At 39.8% G+C, this 20239-nt stretch overlaps 1 protein-coding gene across 1 annotated transcript in view; it reads right to left on the reverse strand.

Annotated features, from left to right (window-relative positions):
• LOC111975958 (spermatogenesis-associated protein 16) overlaps positions 1-6607 on the reverse strand; it is a 59027-nt gene extending 52420 nt beyond the window's left edge. The window contains exons 1-3 of the mRNA XM_024004632.1: positions 6520-6607; positions 5404-5965; positions 3867-4012 (exon numbers count right to left, since the gene is read on the reverse strand). Of these exons, the coding sequence (XP_023860400.1) occupies positions 3867-4012; positions 5404-5958 (701 nt within the window). The 5' untranslated portion in view covers positions 5959-5965; positions 6520-6607. The remainder of the gene's footprint in view (positions 1-3866; positions 4013-5403; positions 5966-6519) is intronic.
• Between the last annotated feature and the right edge of the window lie 13632 nt (positions 6608-20239).

Below are 20239 nucleotides of genomic sequence, written 5' to 3' on the forward strand. Positions count from 1 at the left end.
AACTTGAAGCTCTCGACCTGCTCCACTATAGCCCCGTTGATGTGAATGGGGGCATGACCGGCCCTCCTTTTCCTGTAGTCCACGTTCATCTTATTTGTCTTGCTCACATTGAGGGAGAGGTTGTTTTCCTGGCACCACACTGCCAGGTCTCTGACCTCCTCCCTATAGGCTGTCTCATCGTTGTCGGTGATCAGGCCTACCACCGTTGTGTCGTCGGCAAACTTAATGGTGGTGTTGGAGTTGTGCGTGGCCACACATTTGTGGGTGAACAGGAGTACAGGAGGGGACTACGCATGTACCCCTGAGGGACCCCCCTCCCCGTGTTGAGAAACAGCAGAGAACATTCACAGCCTTTTATGAAGTCATATCGTTCTGTTATTCTGACAGGGCCAGAGCATATCACCATCTCCCTAATCAGGAAATCATGGCAATTTAGTTCTGTTCTCTCCTTAAAAGTAGAACACTATTCTCCTTTGATGTCTGGGAACCTGTTTGTCTGAATCTGGTCTGACATTGTCTGGCTGGCTAATTGACATCTCAGCACCACTCTCAATGTATTGTAAACACGTACCTGAAGCTAAGGAGAAAAATCTGCTAGACAGTGAGATAATGCAATATGAATGTCAGTGCCACTGATCACTTTGTGAAAGTTTTGTTAACTCCTTGCACAGAAACAACCCACAAATGCTCAGTATCCTTCCCTAAAACTGTTTATGGCCATCCTATTTTATCTACATGGAAACGATTACCTGAGTAGGGCTTGGCTCTTTAAAGCCTCCCAGATAATTACCACCATTAATCTGCTGCCTTAACTAAATGGCTGGCATTTAGATGAACGCACAGCTTTGTAGCTATAGTTTCTTGTACGTAAGTGTGCTATTTTAAACTTTACAGACAGAAATGCCAAGTAAATGGCCATTGTTCAATGAAGGTGAGGTTCATTGCTTTTAGGGAAGAAAAGAGAAACTTCCTCAGTCACATATATAGCTTGAGAACACACACCGCTATGGTGTAGCACTACATCAGGAACAATAATAATGAAAATGCACTAACTGGTAAAACATAATGACTCAATCATACTTTAGATCTGTACGTACATCAATTAATCTACTGAGAAGAAATGAGGAAAGTAAATCTAATTTACATAAGGGACACTCAAATTCTCTCAGTTGAATTTTTTTTCAGTCTGAGGAAGATGTTGGGATCTCAAAATAACTGTTTGTAGACGACAAACAGTTTGTAGATGTGCGATTTGACAATATGAGAACAGAACAGCATTGGAAGAGAGATGGCATCTACAACCTGAAGACGAGACAGACGCAGCCCTGGAACAGAAAGTAATCCATAAACACTGTCATCACAGCGGGTTCAAAGACTGCACCATGGTATTTTTATCTGTATTGTTTTGTCGGGTTCTAGCCTCCTAAACTAATACATACAAAATCCATTTATGGGGGAATCGTCATGGCTTTCTTTGATCGAATCCCGCCTTTCCCCTCATCCTGCTCAAAGCCAGCTCCTATGAAGCAACAGAAAATACAGAATGCACCACATTTACAGCCGGTAAATGCAACAACAACAAAAATACAAAAGGGAAAAAATGATCTGTAATCCATTTGTCGTTTCAGGAGTTGTGAACATGTGCGCTTGCTTTGAACCCATTGATTTTCTAAGTGTTACCAACTCCATAAAGCAAACTTGCATTCAGATTTTCTTTTGTGCAACCAACACAGCACGGCTGAGAAAGAAATGTAGGCAGCTGCCATTATTTGAATAATAATATTCACTTGTTCGAAGGGCATACTACCTTTATATATATATGACATACTGCTCCTGTGGAAGTATTAAACAGCCCTTTTCAAACTTTTCTGGCCAAATATCCTTTTCTAATGTTTGACTGGTTTTACATACTCCCAAAACATATTTTCAGTTCAAAACCGCTGCTCTAAATTACCTGTCACCCTGATCCAAAATGACCACATGCCAGAGCTGAAATCGCCAACAGTAGACAGAGCCCAAAAACAACCAAACACTTGACTTGTCTGTCAGTAAACAAGCCTTGAGATCCTTTGTCACAAGTACATGTTTTCTGATTCTATACTGCACATCAACATCTTTGGATTAAATATATTTTTCCCCCTCACCCATCTACACACAATACCCCATAACGACAGTGAAAACATGTTTTTAGAAATCTTCACAAATGTATTGAACATTTAAAACAGAAATCTAATTTACACAAGTATTCACACCCTTTGTTAGAATCCCCTTTGACATTGATTACAGCTGTGAGTCTTTCTGGGTAAGTCTAAGAGTTTTGTACACCTGGATTGTACAACATTATTCTTTTGAAAATGCTTCAAGCTCTGTCAAATGGGTTGTTGATCATTGCTCGACAACCATTTTCATGTCTTGCCATAYAATTACAAGCAGATTTAAGTCAAAACTAACTCAGCCACTCAGAAACATTCACTGTCTTCTTGGTAAGCAACTCCAGTGTAGATTTGGCCTTGTGTTTTAGATTATTGTCCTGCTGAAAGGTGAATTAATTTCCCAGTGTCTGGTGGAAAGCAGACTGAACCAGGTTTTCCTCTATGATTTTGCCTATGCTTAGCTCCATTCTGTTTCATTTTTATCCTGAAAAACTCCCCAGTCCTTAATGATTACAAGCATACCCATAACATTATGCAGCCACCACTATGCTTGAAAATATGGAGTGGTACTCAGTAATGTGTTGTATTGGATTTGCCTCAAACATAACACTTTGTATGCAGAACAAAAATGCTTTGCCACATTTTTTGCAGAATTACTTTAGTGCCTTGGAGGATGCATGTTTTTGAAAATGTTTATGCTGTACAGGCTTCCTTCTTTTCACGTTGTCATTTAAGTTAGTATTGTAGAGTAACTACAATGTTGTTGATCCACCCTGGCTGCTATCACAGCCAATAAACTCTGTAACTGTTTAAAAGTCACCATTGGCCTCATGATGAAATCCCTGAGCGGTTTCCTCCCTCTCTGGCAACAGAGTTAGGAAGGACGCCAGTCTCCTTGTAGTGAGCGGGTATTGATACACCACCAAAAGTGTAATTAATAACTTCACCATGCTCAATAGGTGTCCTTCTTTGCGAGGCATTGGAAAACCTTGCTGTTCTTTATGCTTGAATCAGTGTTTGAAATTCACTGCTTGACTGAGGGACCTTACAGATAATTGTATGTTTGGGGTACAGAGATGAGGTAGTCATTCAAAAATCATGTTAAACAATATTATTGCACATAGAAAGAGTTCATGCAACTTATTATCTGACTCTTAAAGCACATTTTTACTCCTAACTTATTTATGCATGCCATAACAAAGGTGTTGAATACTTTCTGAAGACACTGTAGCTCCATACATAACAGGCCCAGGCAGGGGAACATTTTCACATACAGTATAGTTCTCAGGCACGGTGTGCTTCCAAGGGTAAGAAGACAGTGGGGCCAAGACAGGGTGAGTTATGGGGGTCCAGGTCTGGGTCCTAATGGAGGGGGCGGTGGACAGGTGTAATGGTCTGACTAACAGGCAGGTCGGAGGGACAGAGGCAAGTGGAGGTCAGGCGGGTGGGCAGCATGTAAACTGCTCAGAAATAACTAGCTTTATCCCTGCTCCATTAACACATCCTCCCTTTTATACGCATGGAATCAACAGTATACAGAGAAATACCTTTTAGACTGCTTTTGGCTACACAAGATGGGGGTAATGGTTATGTTATCCTTCTGCACAAAATGGATGTCTATGGGAGTTGTATTCAGGCTTGTTGTGGGTAATTCTGACTTACTCTCCCTGCTGAGTCCTTTGCTGGGTGTTTTTGTGAATATAAAATCCTTACCTGTGGGAGTGGTTGAGGGCTATCTTCGGTCTCTTCAGTCTCAGGTAACAGGCAACAAGTCTGGACTCAATCAAACTGGCAACCTTAGAAATGTCTTCATACACCGCATGCAAAGATTGTTCAACTGCAGCGCCTTTTGAACACAGCTGAGAGAGAGAGAGAGAGAGAGAGAGAGGCTTTCACTACACAAATCTCACAATTGAGTTACAGAACAATCTCTCCCTCGATAACAACCTGAGTATTTCAACATTAGAACACAAAGCTTCTCAAAATAGACAGAAATTAGTAAAATCTCAGAAGGCAGAATGTTGGCACATTTGACATCAAGTCTAAGAAATACTTTTGTCTATGCAATTATCATATGAACAGAACATTTCAAACAAGTCCTGTTTTTTTTTCTAGGGATCATGGAAAACATGTCCGATGTGTAGTTGGGGTGACCAGTAACACACAGATGAGTCATCAGAGGAGCTTAATCAAATGACTATAACAACATTTTAGTGCCACTGGCAAAACTATGCAGCATGTGCTAATTATAGGACCTCTCAACAATGTACGGTAAAGGATTCATGAATGATTCATTTGCATATAAGAGACTGAGATGTACCTGGCGATGCACTAATGAAATAATTTATTTCAGCAGACAATAAACTGAGATTTTTACATTGAACACTAGACCAGAGGGGTATACTACAAAGCAGGTTCAAGGAGTTATCCAGATAACTTGCCTAAATATTCTGATATAGTATAACATTTTACTTTTAGAAAGATAGGCATGGTCTAATAAATTCAGCATATCTAAGTTTATATTTTTTAATGAACCAGAAAATTAATAGTCATTTGTGCTTGATCATCAAAGTTTCTCTGGGCATGAACGTCTAGTTCTGATTTACATTTGGCTGAGTTTTCAACTTATGTGAATTCAACGTTAAATCAACAAAAAAGGTCACCATGTCATTAAAAGTTGGGTGAAATGAAGACGAAATGCCCTTTCATTGATGACTTCTTGCAAATCCAATCAGTTTTCCACATTGATTCAACGTCATCACATAGATTTTTTGAGGTTGAAATAACGTGGAAACAATGTTGATTCAACCAGTTTTTGCCCAGTGGGTTAGCTGGTTAACTAATGTATCCTGCTCTAAGTTTGCTGCTTTGTGGGATTTTTAAAGTACATACGCTTTGTAATAAGCTGCTTTGTTTTAATCATACAACATTGTGCCATACAAGACAAACAGATGTACACAACTGTATCTAAAAGATGTATTACATTAAAGGCCATGACATTTGTAACACATGCTATCTGTGAAAATAGAGGTCATATACCCTGCGGGAAAGCTGGCTGCTGCCATAAGTTCTGGCAGTTTTCATTTCAAGTTTTCAACACTTTGATTTAAAAAGGTTTGACAATCATTTTACAAGACCGGGGAGGGATGGAGACAATAAATAATGATGTAATCTATTTGTTTAGGAAGTGAACAAATAAATAAATAAATGAGGAAGGACTATGGACAGATTTCATTTAAATATCAAGTACCTCCAGAGCTGTGGTAAAACGACTGGCTGCGATCCCATATTTCTTCTGTTGGTAGTATGAGTCGGCATCCTGTAAGGCTACATCCAGCCATTTGTCAATTTGAGGCAGAAAGCCGAGATTAGGTCCACTTGGAGGGCCTACTATTTCAGAGGCTTGACACATAAATTGTGAAGCCGAGGAGGTGACTGGGGACTTGGAGGGCTGCTGGGTAATGTTGTGCTGCTCGTCACCATACACTAGCTTCATCTCAGCCGCCAACAGGCTTTTTAAAGAGATACGAAGGAGTGGAGGTAAGGGGCTTCCCTCATCACACACCCCCTGCTTCTCCACTAGTGGTCTATCGCTAACACCCCTGCTGTCCGTCATTCTCTTCTTGGGCCTGGTGCTGTTTCCCCTCACTCTCGCCTTCCTCCTCTTATTTGGGCCACTTTCCTTGGGTGGTGGTGGTGCCTGGGTATTGTGAATCAGATCCACTTCTGTCTCTGTAGCCGAGCTGGGTCTCCCTGGCGGAGCCTGATTATCTGAAAGCTGTGGAACTCCTGCAGATTGAACCATGATGCGCCTGCAGGAGATGATCACCAATATGAACAGATAATGTAGACTCATGAGGCCAAAGATTCAGCTGGAAAAGTTCTGAGGCAAGAATATACTTGTTACTGTGTAGCCTGGCCCTAAGCATTGTGACTGTTTGTGTGTGGGAAGAAATCTCAAAGAGAAACATGGTTTAGATGTCAAATTCCTGCAAAATATGCGTTATAGCTTATAAACAATTCCTAGTCTACATCAGAACTTTTCAAAGTAGAAAATATGAAGTTTCTCAAACATGAGGTTGGCCTAGAGACAGATTACATAATGGTAGGCCTAACCTTGCCCCCTGTCTAATTGTGCATTAACCAGGGTACGGTGGGCCTACAACTGTGCAATAATTTGTTATATGTAACCTAGACTGCTTTCAAAGTCAGAGATTCTGAAAGTCACGCGGACGCTATCCACAGATCTTGCTCAGTAGCGACATCAATTCGCTGCTAATGGGTGCGTTTTAGTAAACATATTAGGGAACACCATATATATTTAATGGCTCTTTGGTATGTAGGCTAGATGGGATTTGTTACTCACCTGTATTTTGCTTGTTATGTGGGTTGTATGCATTCGGTCATCTGCATTCGGTTCGTAAAACAACATTCTGTTAGACCATTTGAAAGCGTTCTTCAGGTGTTTGGATTCCATGCTTTATCATTCGCGGCAAATTTGTGCAACAAAATAAAAACACGCCTGTTCATAAAACACGTATTTGATTCCAGCTGCAACCTGATTACAGTTTTTTGGGTATGGCGAAAGTGGCATCTAGACTAGAGTTTACCCAACTCCGGTCCTCGAGTACAACCAACAGTAGGCCTACACATGTTTGTTGTAGCCCCGGACAAAAACAGCTGATTCGACGTGTCAAGGTCTTGATGATTAGATCAGTTTCTCAAAGTGGGGTCTGTGGAGGTACTGCAGGGGTCGGTCCACAGCCAGATCAAACATTTTCATTTTTAATTAATATTACTAACAACTACAGGTAAAAAATAATTGGCCAAGGGATCAGTGGAATAGGTTTGGAGTGTGTAATACAATAAAATGTAATATTATGAATCTACAATTTATGTTATTAATCCTGGGCAACATGGGCCTTGGAGCCAAGGCTCACAAGGATATTTGTATCCACAGTGCTCCACCAATTATATGTTTCAACTCAATACTTCTTGTATTCCCCCTCAAGATTTTTTATTTTTATTTTTTGCTTTTATAAATGCACTACTTTAAGAATGCAACATTTTCTCTCTGCCTCATGGAAAAAATGTAGAATTGCAGGATATTAGCATTAAAGCTGCAACAACAACACAAATATTTCTGCACCATGATATGTGTGCTGCGAAACTTTTCCTAATCTTTATTATTATTTTCTGAACACGTAAACGTGATCTGTGGAATGCACATGGCATTTTGACTTGGGACCACCAGTTCTGCTCAGATAGTACATTGAATAGCATGGTTACATCTGCATCGTTGTTTCAAATCCAGTGCACTTAGACTGTTGGTATATTCGTGTCATTTGAGGGTCGCATCATGAGCAAAGTAACTTGTATCATTTTACTTCACCTGTGAGAACCATAAGCAAGTCTAGCCATTCATAGACGCTAACTACCTTTAGGTTTATTGATGAAGGTGTAACCTTCCCGGTGGACTTCTGTTAAGAGCCCGACGCTACYCTTACTGTTCATCACATGCGGTACGGTTTTGGAAACATAAGGAACATAGCTTTCATATCAGTGAGAAATATGTTTCTCCAAACAATAGGTTAAATGACATCACACCTTTTATAGAGTTAGGTTTAGTGTTCCCACACGGCCATATCTCCATGTTACAGTGTGCATTTACGGAAGACAGACTGAAGACAGATGGAAGACAGGAGACCACCTGTGCCTATTAGCTATCTAGGGTGTTCGAACACCTGTGTGTAAGCAAAACTGGGAAGGAAGTGTAGCGGAAGTGCAGTTTGTCTGCTGGAGGCACACAGCCTATATACACTTACTGTGCAAACCTGCTACAGTAAGTGTAGATTTTTTTATTGAACGATTATTTCTCTCTGATATGAAAGATAAGTTCCATATGTTTCGAAAAGTGTATTGCAAGCAATGATTATTGACGTTTCTAAACATTAAAACAGAGCATTGGGATTGTAGTTTACATGGTCCCACCAGTAAGCGGTGCTTATAGCTGAGAACCCTTGGGATGAGGCAGAATGCCTTATTAATGCCATGGCTTCTCAAGAGCAAGTGGACACTGATTGGCAGGCTAAAAATTATGCTTGTGTTGGAGCTCCTGACAATATAGGATACCAGAAGTATCTTGAACCAAAATAGAACATTATTTGTGCCTTTTATATGGTCTTTATATGGGTACAAAGCATTTGAAAAGTCTCTCTGGAGGAATTATTTAAACAAGGAACTGGGTGCGCTATAATAATCTATAGTTTCAACAGTGAGAATGAAGATGCTCAGATGGCTTGACAGTAACTTGCTATGTTTATAGACATCCCATAATTCACAGCGACATTGTACCTCAGCAACAGCTTGGTGACAGATGTATAATTTTGCCTCTAAGGAGAGTGAATCTGCCATTTGTCTCCAGCAGAGGTAGTTAACATTCTAACCTCTCAAGATTAATGAATGTTCTGCACACACCCGTTTCTATTTGATACCTACATTATATCCATGAATCTGTGTCTGACTTTGGTATTAGTCTACATGTCAGTCTCACTTGTGGTACTCCTAACACAACTTGTGCCTATTGTCAAGGCAATTTTTCTGGTTTTCATAGTGCAGAGAATGTTAAACCTTATCACATGCAGATGGGGATAAGTGTATGGAGTAAATGAATAAAATGTCTGAACCCTCCCATCCCAATCTCTTAGATGGTGTAATTCTGCCATTTTTAGTCTGCTGCATCAAGATGGCACTTAAAACTGACAGACCCAATTAAAGAGAAAATGTGTCAATGTCATCAGATGGCCCCAAGTCTTTTTTGTCTCTTCATTCTCTGGTTTAGAATGTGAAACTAAAATAACACTAAAAGCTTGGTATTGTATGATACTCATTTGCCATTGTGAAGATTTATCATACAACTTTGACTTAGAGTTCCTTAGAAATGACAAAAGAGCTGGAGGGTGCTCAAGTATGGTGTCACATTCAGCTCTTCTAGGACTACACTCAACCTGTCTGTGTCATTTTACCAATACCCTGTACTGTGCTATGGGGTTCTTAATGGTTCAGAGTGAATGATACACTAGACAAAGACTATGAGTGTGTAGAGCCATTTGATCTCCTGTTGTTTTGAGGGTCAAAGTACAGTTTCAGCAGGTCATATTTTCAGTAGACTCAGTAAGGCTGTCTTAATTTTCAACAAAAAGACAGGTGTTGTTTAAATGCAGTAGCTTCTCTAACCCCCATCCAGTGATTTCTTGAGGGTTCTCTCCTGTGGCAGAAAGCTTTTGTTGTTCCTAGGGCTGAGACAGTCATGGAATTTTGGATGACGGTAATTGGCCAGCCAAATGACCACGGTCACAGTATAACAGTTAGAAATGCACATTTTCTCCTCTCTTCCGCGCCTGACTGCATTTGTAGCATTAGAAATTGAATGAATAGAACGGGGATCCCCTTTAAGTCAAAGATGGCATAATGGGTGGACTGGCGGCCATTGCGAGTGTACCCATAGGAGCAAAGCAGGAAGTAAAATATGTGCTGTGATTTGTTGATTAAACTCAACTGACGTTACAAACAATACATTACGTTGGATGAGCCACATCAGTTAACATCATTTGAATGAACATTCTACATTACCATGCAAATTATTGCATTACAATACCAGACTGCCATTGCGAGTGTACCCATGAGTTTACCAGTCAAGTCAAATTGCCAGGGTTAGAGGTTCCAAGACCGTTCTATTTATTATATTTCTATATGTGCTGCTGCTGCATTGTGGAGGCATTGCCTAGGCAACCGTAGATTACTTTGCTTGTTTCAGCAAGGAGCAAAGTTTCATCATGTTGTTAAGAGTCCATGTTATGGCTAAAACGGACTCAACCTCACAAATGTTCGGTCGTCCCAACTTCAATTAGCTGTTTTTTTCCACTCAAAAAAGAAGAAAACTAATTATTTTAACGGTTATGATGGTCTTCATTCATAACCGTCGGTTACATAGTTGTACGATAATTGTGCCAGCCGTAGTTGTTCCTTTCCAGTCATCTGAGTGACAGGACCATGGTACTGGCACATGTTGCACAGCAGATTGGACGTAGACAATCGACGCAGAACAGCAGACACAGCTATTTCTCTGTTGCCTATTGTTTCCCCTTGATGCATATAAATAGCTGTTTATTCCACCTTTTGCTTACCACTCGTTTTAGTGGCTGGGTTCGATGTCACAGTCCACACGGCCTGGCAAAGTGAAATTTATAAAAGACCTCAGCTCTGAATTATTAGATAGTCCATTAGAGACAATCTTATGGTGCTGTAAATGGCTGTTATATGACTAGTGCGGAGTACATCTGTGTGAAATACTCTTATTACAGAACAGTTTCTTTGCATCTGTATTTGTCTAGAGGGCAGTTAAGAGCTGTACCATTTCCTGGATAAGTAAGTGGAGGGCTGTTATAGTATGCCATATTTCACGTTAAAGAAGTGCTTCTGGACARAGCTGCACTTTCTAAAGTCAAGTCTTTATATTTTCTCTCAATCTCTTTGCTAATAATGAGATAGTAGCTCATCCATATGCATCTACCTTACCCGAGGAGGACCTTGGGAGTATGTTTATGCTTAGTCTAACACACTATTCACAATGAAATAGAAAGCCGTCACAGAGACATCCTTGAGAGTTCTTGCTGCTACATGTAGAACCTTCTCATAATTGCAACCCAATACATAGACCTTGCTCACCCTACCCTGGAAAAGATCATACTGATGATATGCTACAGTAGAATGCATCTCCTTGCATATTGAGTAGTCAAGCGTGGAGAGTCGTAATGACATAAAAGGTGTCGACGTCTCCCGATGGAGAGGCTGCTGCTATGTGGATGGTTTGGAGGAGGAGTGGGTAACTCATTCTGGCTTCCTCTCTCCAGTGGTGGGTCTACTGTTAGACCCTACAGCTTGAAGCTTTTCCTGAGCCCCAAAAGAATCAGCAATGATGAAGGAAATATAATAACTTGAGTGGATATCTAATGAAGAAAGTAAGGCCATATAAAAATCAGTTTGCTCACAAAGGCTGACACGGCTGATTAAATAAATCATGTAAACTGGTTGTAGCTGCAGTATAACAGCAAACAGCATAGGGAGACAAGGCTAGTACTCATCAGGAGTCAAAGTTAGTACCAGTGTGTGACGCACAAAAGCGTAGTGGGTGCGGAGTCAGGCGCAGGAGGCAGAAAGTACTGAGTAGTGTTTTAATAAGGCACAGGGAAAAAAACGTGCGCGCCAAACACACATAGGCGCAACAAACACGAAACCCAAAACCCAAAACGAAAACAAGCTACCAATAACCTACCACACACAAACACAGTGGAAAAAATAAGCCCGCACAAAGAGCAGGCGGGCCGACTAGCTTAAATAGCCCAACTAAACGTAAACACGAAACAGGTGTAACTAATAAGACAAAACCAACAGAAAAGGGAAAAGGGATCGGTGGCAACTAGTAGACCGGTGACGACGACCGCCGAGCACCGCCCGAACAGGGAGAGGAGCCACCTTCGGTAGGAGTCGTGACACAGTGCTAATGTAGTGGTTCTGGTTAGAGGAGGAAGAGGATGGGGAAGGGTGGGTGCTAATGTAAAATTAATTTAGAAATACAAATAATAATATTAATTAAAATCATCAGTCCGTAACTGATTAACAATACAAACAAATTGGTTCAGAAGAGATTCTGACTTCTTCTTCTAAGTAATGAGCATAACAGAATCAAAGTGAAATGGAAGCTCTGTGTTATTTTGTTACTACAAAAAAAATTGCTAAATATGCCAACTTTGTAATCCTAGATTCCACTGAGTTAATGAAATGGACATCAATATGCTGCTAACAGTATATCTTCCTCTACTGTCTCTGTCCCCATACTGGGCTCAAACAAGGGATCCTATGCTTTGCAACACACGTAACCACCTCCTTGCCAATGTACCAACCATTTGAACTATACAAAGAGTACCAATTAGACAGCTCCATCAGCGACATTTCAAGCTAGCTGTGGAGTGAGTTTACAGCACGTTCTTTACTCTGTTCTATCTAGGGTTAACCAATTCCAGCACTGACCCTTGACTTCAAATCATAAACCTTTACTAAACCTTACTCTCTGCCAATGCTTAATTAAATCCATATGTCATCAGATTTATTTTGGGGTAAATCAGTATCTGGTTCTTAGAGTAATATACCATGGTGTGGAATACATGTGGATGAGAAAATGCTTTCGGGCCATATCAAGAGCCCTACAATCTTCTACTCTGTATATTTTCATCTAAAATGATACACTTCAAATATATATATTTTTAAACTGTTGGATATACCACACATTATCTATGTGTCCTTCTAGAAATGCGGTTGAGGTCTGCCTTGCTATGACAATTCCCTGCTTCGGTGGGAAGTGTTCTTTATTCATACTCGGTTGAATTACTTTTGAGGGTGTTGGTACTAGACATGATGCAGGATTTCCAACCACAACATTACTGACGTAATATAATGTATGGTTCTGGGCTAATGTACTTACCCAACTTTAGTTGAACCTCTTTTGACTTAAAGTAAACAGGCTTGGAAAAACATCTTTAATGTTCAAACAGGCTTGGAGAAATGTCTTTAATGTCCAAACAGGCTTGGAGAAACATCTTTAATGTCCAAACAGGCTTGGAGAAACATCTTTAATGTCCAAACAGGCTTGGAGAATAACATCTTTCAATGTCCAAACAAAGCTGGAGAAACATCTTTAATGTCCAAACAGGCTTGGAGAAACATCTTTAATGTCCAAACAGGCTTGGAGAAACATCTTTAATGTCCAAACAGGCTTGGACATTAACGTTGCCATGCAGCTTTTTGGCTCAGCTTTTTGAAAGGAAAATGGTTAAATACTGCAGAAATTAAAATGTGGGCCCATTACTTTGTATGAATTGACCACATATTGAGCAGCCTTTGTAGTGTATAAATATGTGCTGTATATGAGAATGTTGTAGGAAATGGCAAGGTCAATACAATGTTCAGTGGATCTATTTCATTAACACACTCAGATCCCCCGTGTGTAAGCCGTTTTCACTGTCAGTTGAGATCTCAGCTGTCTTGGATCAAGGACAGTAAGCTCAGCTGTACCTTTGTTTTACCATCAGATGCATTCTAAATGTTGCATTGCTGTAAATTTGTGTTCTGTGTACTATAGTGAGCTTTACTTTCCACCACTTTGCTACAACAATATGCTTTTAAGTGATACCATGTTTTAACATACAATAAATTCTCATCAAGAGAGATGCATAAAACATGCACACAACTACCTGTTTGCCAAAAAGGAGAATTTGGATCCAAAAGCTAATAGTGGATGCAGGATAAGAAAGTGAGCTTGGTGGAAGGCGACGAGAGACAACAGCAATTGAATGAAAGTGAATAAATAAAAGCATGGTAAAGATTGTTATATTATGTCAGAGAAAGTGTGCATCCATTGTCCTCTCTATGGATTTCAGTGTTAGCCACAGTTGGCCTGGCAGCATGGAGGACTCTGTCTCTGTCAGTGTTATGGATGGTGCTGGCCCAATGCTGTTGCTGAGTGCTAGGCTTTTCACGGGACCCACAGAAGGTGTCATCACTATGATGTTGAAATGAGCTCACAGCCCAGACTCAGTACCAGGAAGCTCCTCTCTAAAGGAGAGATGCTCTAGGTCGGGAGGGGAACCGTGTAATATTGGATGTTTCATTTATTAATTAGAAATGTGAAAAAACAGACATGAGACCCTCAACAGTAACCCATTAAATATAAAGAATGTTGTTATTGGCATATTGATAAACATTGTTTTATTAATGCTGTAGAAAATATCAATGCAGCTCCTGCCTCTGGCATTTCATAACAAATATTGGACTTACGCTGTATGTTTATCTGATTCTGGTGGTGTTTGTCGATGAGTTATTGAGCAATTATACCAGCACTGTGTGCATGTCAGTGAAGTGTTGTCTTTTACTTCTTTCAATTAGAGGCTATTTGTGTTTTTGAATGTACACAGTGTTTYACAATGATGTAGATGTGGGTGGGATAGATGTTGAGTCTAGCATAGATATCATGGCTGATTGATTTGTCTGAAAGCTATACTACCCAGTACCATGAACACCATGGTGACATTCAGGATCTTATCTGCGTCATAAAGGATGCTGGCAGGATTTTGTTTCCACCACCTGAAGTGGTTAAACCATGATCTAGACTTTAGGTCTACCACAGAAGGTGGGCTCTTTCGTGAGGTCATGTAAAACAGAATTGTTTTGCTACACAACCCTTCTATAACAACACAACACTTCTGAAATAAAATGAATGTTAGTTGCAACAGAAATCAATGCCTTCTGTAATTTGCCATTAATATCAACTGGTGTAGCCTACCACCTCAAGACCAAGTATTGATACATTACAACCCAATTTTCTATTCTACCATATAATTTAAAAAAAACAGAAAGACACATTTTCCATTCAGAAATTGAGGTTGGCAAATGATTGTAGCCAAAACCTAATGTTCGTTTCAATGAATATATCTGAAACATGCTGCCTCTATTCAGCAGTCATTGAGATTTTGTTTTTTTTAAACGCAGCTCCACATTTGTTCACATACTCAACTATTTACTAACTAATTTATGCAATGTTCTGAGGTACATTCCCACTCTCTCTCTCTCTGTTGTTGTAAACTAGAAATAATAATAAACAACTTTGTTTTAGAACAGGGGTTTTCATCCTTTTCTTGTCTATGCAAACCGGCAAACCAGGGAACCCCCATCAAGTAATTAACATTTTAAAATGAATAGATTTGGTAGATAGTTTTTTATTATTTTGACCTCACCATGTTACAATTGAAAGTGTAAACTCTAACATAACCTATTAGCTAGAAAGGTAACTCTAAACTACGGCTGTGACGATTATGGAAGTTTGGGTAACAAACAATTAATTGTCATGCAAATCGACACTGTTATTGCCATAATTGTAATTTAGGATTTTTTTTCTTCTTCCATAATACATCTTTGAAAACCATACCTAATGAATACAACACAGCTTTGGTGACACCCCTGTCTCAAAAACCAATGGTTTTGATAGAAATGAATAGAAATTGGAAATGAAGCTTCTCCTCCTAACCCTGCCATTCTGCTCYTAAAATGATTACCAACTTTACCCACTTAATGTAAAAAGGAAAAAACTGCTATTGGGTAAACTATATCTAGTTGAATATGAAGTTGAATTACCCCTTCTCCTAAAATGAATGTAGTAAGACGATAATGACGATTAATATATGATACTGTAATTGTGCCAGCCATACTCCAAACACATCTTTGATAATAGCAGCTGTTAAGATGGTTAAACAAAGGTTAGCAATGTTTTGGATAAAATGTATGTCCAAGTCAAGAAGGCTTGCCATCAGCCAGCTTGACAGCCAGCTGGTATGTCAGATACTCCAGTGAGTGTAATTATCTTAAATCAGTGTATTTTGCTCAATATTAGGAGTTAAAAAATAAAGTTGACATCAGTAGAAAGAAGATATTCCCATCTTTTTGGTGAAACAAAGGTTAGCAATGGTTTGGCAAAAATGTATGTCCAAGTCAAGAAAGCTTGCCATCAGCCATTCAAAAGTTTGCACACACCTACTCATTCCAGGGTTTTCTTCATTTTTACTATTTTCTACACTGTGGAATAATAGTGAAGACATCACAACTATGAAATGAGACATATGGATTCATATAGTAACCAAAAAAGTGTTAAACAAATCAAAACATATTTTATATTTGAGATTCTTTAAAGTAGCCACCCTTTGCCTTGATGACAGATTTGCACACTCTTGGCATTCACTTAACCAGCTTCATGAGGTAGTAACCTGGAATGCATTTCAATTTCAARAGGTGTGCTTTGTTAAAAGTTAATTTGTGCAATTTCTTTCCTTCTTTAATGCGTTTGAGCCAATCAGCTGTGTTGTCAAGGTAAGTCCATATTATGCCAAGAACAGCTCAAATAAGCAAAGAGAAATGACAGTCCATCATTACTTTAAGACATGAAGGTCGGTCAATGTGGAAAATTTCAGGAACTTTGAAAGTTTCTTCAAGTGCAGTCGCAAAAACCATCAAGCGCTATGATGAAACTGGCTCTCATGAGGACCGCCACAGGAAAGGAAGACCCAGAGTTACCTCTGCTGCAGAGGATACGTTCATTAGAGTTACCAGCCTCAGAAATTGCAGCCCAAATAAATGCTTCACACAGTTCAAGTAACAGACACATCTCAACATCAACTGTACAGAGGAGACTGCGTGAATCAGGCCTTCATGGTCAAATTGCTGCAATGAAACCACTACTAAAGGACAGCAATAAGAAGAAAAAACTTGCTTGGGCCAAGAAACACGAGCAATGGACATTAGACCTGTGGAAATCTGTTCTTTGGTCTGATGAGTCCAAATGTGAGATTTTTGTGTCCTACCGCTGTGTCTTTGTGAGATGCAAAGTAGGTGAACAGATGATCTCCGCGTGTGTGGTTCCCACCGTGAAGCATGGAGGAGGGGGTGTGATGGCGTGGGGGTGCTTTGCTGGTGACACTGTCAGTGATTTATTTAGAATTCAAGGCACACTTAACCAGCATGGCTACCACAGCATTCTGCAGCGACTAGCCATCCCATCTGGTTTGTGCTTAGTCCCATTATCATTTGTTTTTCAACAGGACAATGACCTAACACACCCCCAGGCTGTGTAAGGGCTATTTTACCAAGAAGGAGAGTGATGGAGTGCTGCATCAGATGACCTGGCCGCCACAATCACCCGACCTCAACCCAATTGAGATGGTTTGGGATGAGTCGGACCACAGAGTGAAGGAAAAGCAGCCAACAAGTGCTCAGTATATGTGGGAACTCCTTCAAGACTGTTGGAAAAGCATTCCAGGTGAAGCTGGTTGAGAGAATGCCAAGTGTGAAAAGCTGTCATCAAAGCAAAGGGTGGCTAATTTGAAGAATCTCAAATCTCAAATATATTTTGATTTGTTTAAAACTTTTTTGGGGTTACTACATGATTCCTTATGTTTTGTTTCATAGTTTTGGGTTCTTCACTATTATTCTACAATGTAAAAGAGTAAAATAAAGGAAAACCCTTGAATGAGTAGGTGTGTCCACACTTTTGACTGGTACTGTATATATATATACACACTACCGTTCAAAAGTTTGGGGCCACTTAGACATTTCCTTGTTTTTGAAAGAAAAGCAATTTCTTTTGGTCAATTAAAATAACATCAAATTGATCAGAAGTACTGTGTAGACATTGAAGACTTGTGAGGCGCCTGTTTCTCAAACTAGACACTCTAATGTACTTGTCCTGTTGCTCAGTTGTGCACCGGGGCCTCCCACTCCTCTTTCTATTCTGGTTAGAATCAGTTTGCGCTGTTCTGTGAAGGGAGTAGTACACAGAGCTGTATGAGATCTTCAGTTTCTTGGCAATTTCTCGCATGGAATAGCCTTCATTTCTCAGAACAAGAATAGACTGATGAGTTTCAGAAGAAAGTTATTTGTTTCTGGCCATTTTGAGCCTGCAATCGAACCCACAAATCCAGATACTCAACTCGTCTAAAGATGGACAGTTTTATTGCTTTTTTAATTAGCACAACAGTTTTCAGCTGTGCTAACATAATTGCAAAAGGGTTTTCTAATGATCAATTAGCCTTTTAAAATTATAAACTTGGATTATCTGACACAACGTAACATTGGAACACAGGAGGGATGGTTGCTGATAATGGGCCTCTGTACGCCTATGTAGATATTCCATAAAAAAATCTGCCGTTTCCAGCTACAATAGTAATTTACAACATTCGCAATGTCTACACTGTATTTCTGATCAATTTGATGTTATTTTAATGGACAAAAAAAATGCTTTTCTTTCAATAACAAAGACATTTTTAAGTGACACCAAACTTTTGATCGGTAGTGTGTGTATATATATTTTTTCTTTTTTCTTCTCACGAACCCCTTGCAGTARCTCCGTGGATCCCTAGGGGGCCGCGGGCCCCGGTTGAATACCCCTTCTTTAGAAGGAACCATATAATGAGGATAAAGATATATCTCTTCTGGGTACGGTATCTGCAATCAGAACGAGCAATGTCTCTATTACACAGGTATAAGAGTTCAAATCTTGAGATTGAGATTGAGATTTGTCAAACTAATTTTATTTCCTCAATGAGGCTGGTCTTTTCATTTTATAAGAAGATCATTACAGTGTCAAAATGTTAAGGTCCTGAGAAAACAATCATGCATTTTCCTGCTTCAAAAAGTATTTACAAGATTGCCTGTTGAACATTTGATTCCATCTCCTCTTAAATTTCTTGATAGGATTAGATGAGGTTTTAAACAGAATATGATCCTGCAGGAACTTCAAACCCCTAGGGGGAAGGAAATACCCTGGGGAATCCTAGTCCTATGTGAAAACAACGCTAAGTCATTCAGCGGCTCAAAAACTGGGTTCTAAAGGTTCAAACATGTGCAAAATCATTTATATTATATTTTTGTTTTATTCTTCAGAATATTGCAGAGACATTCAAAGACAATGGTCAAAATGAATGGGTGTACATTGGGAATCTCTGTGAATGTATTCTAATAGACCAAGCTCAAATAAACGTAGCAGTTTCCCTGTAAATGTGAGATTTAACCTGTTTTAACAGCTGCTCTCGCCTGATTAAACATAGCACGTTCGCGCTGCTTTCTGCAGAATCTCACATCACTTTTGTTATGGCAGCGGAGATGCACCGCCTCGTTAAGATATGTGCGGTTAACTGCTCATCTTTCCATATCAACATTGGTGATTATAAGAGTTGGGTAATTRGTCTGGACTTGGTCTATCAACATACAGTTTATAACCATGTCGGCGACGTTCTCATTGGAACGTCAGAACTGACTTGGATTCTTCATCGGACTCTATTCTGCTTGTTATTCCGTTCACTGTCAAACACACAGCAACTGGCGCAGGAGCGGGAGTCGACTGTTTTACCTTCAAACTTAGGGAAGGTATAACGGTTGCACCAAATGTAGCCGGTCCAAGCAGCTGGTTCAAGACATTCTGAGAAAAAATGGTAAACTGACTGTTGATAAGCTTTTTGGGAGTATTTACGGCAGAAACCGGGTGCAGTTGAAAAACCTTTGCCACTCCCGTTGCTTCAGTCATCGCAACAGTCAACCATCATTAACTGTGTATTAACTGGGGAGACTCCTTCAAGGATTGCTCCGATTCGACGAGCAAAATAGAGATTCTCCCATAACTCAGGTACGTTTTATAAGCTATCAGCATATTTTACATTATTTAATGATTTATCTTAGATCATGTGATTTATTAGGCCTATGTTTTAAGGCCAGTCTCCATCCCTTATTATATTTGCATAATGCAACTGAGGATTCATGCCTCTTGAGGAAAACTATCAAGACGAAACAAAGTTGCAGTTTCTGATTGATTAGTGTGTGTGTGCGTGCGCCCGCGCGAGAGATGATGAGTAACTGAGTGACTGTGTATTAGGCTATATTACCCGGAGGTCGATAATTCCAAGTGAGATAATTATTACTACGTCAACAAAGTGATGAAATATTATTATATATTCTTATTTAGAAAGTCACATTTTTCCTCCACAACATGATCATCGAATTAATAAACTAGCTCTCAAGACAGAGAATGTTGCTTACAAAGAAATAAAACAAATCTGAAAATAACAGTTCGATCTACATTGCAAAATCTGGTGCGACATTTTGTAGTATCCGAGCTTTTATTAATTTTCATTTAATTAACAATTGAGACAATAAGAAGTAAGCAGCTTTGCTAACTTCCCCAGTGTTTTACGATTTCCCTCACATATTCCAACGTTGGGGCCAGGCCAGCTCTAGTCTCCCCTTTAGAAAACACTGCGTCGCTGTCCATGGTGCTGATTAAGACAGTTTGCGGGCCATGCGTGTAGTTCTTGTTCGACAGGAGCCATTTCTCCAGCCTGGCTTTTCGGTTGAAATCACCAGCACTGTGCGCAGAGGCACCAGCCACCAGGCAGTACGGCATCAGTTGCCTCATCTCTCTCTCTTTAAATGAA

The sequence above is a fragment of the Salvelinus sp. IW2-2015 genome, linkage group LG16 (genome assembly GCF_002910315.2).
Source record: "Salvelinus sp. IW2-2015 linkage group LG16, ASM291031v2, whole genome shotgun sequence".
NCBI lineage: Eukaryota > Metazoa > Chordata > Actinopteri > Salmoniformes > Salmonidae > Salvelinus > Salvelinus sp. IW2-2015.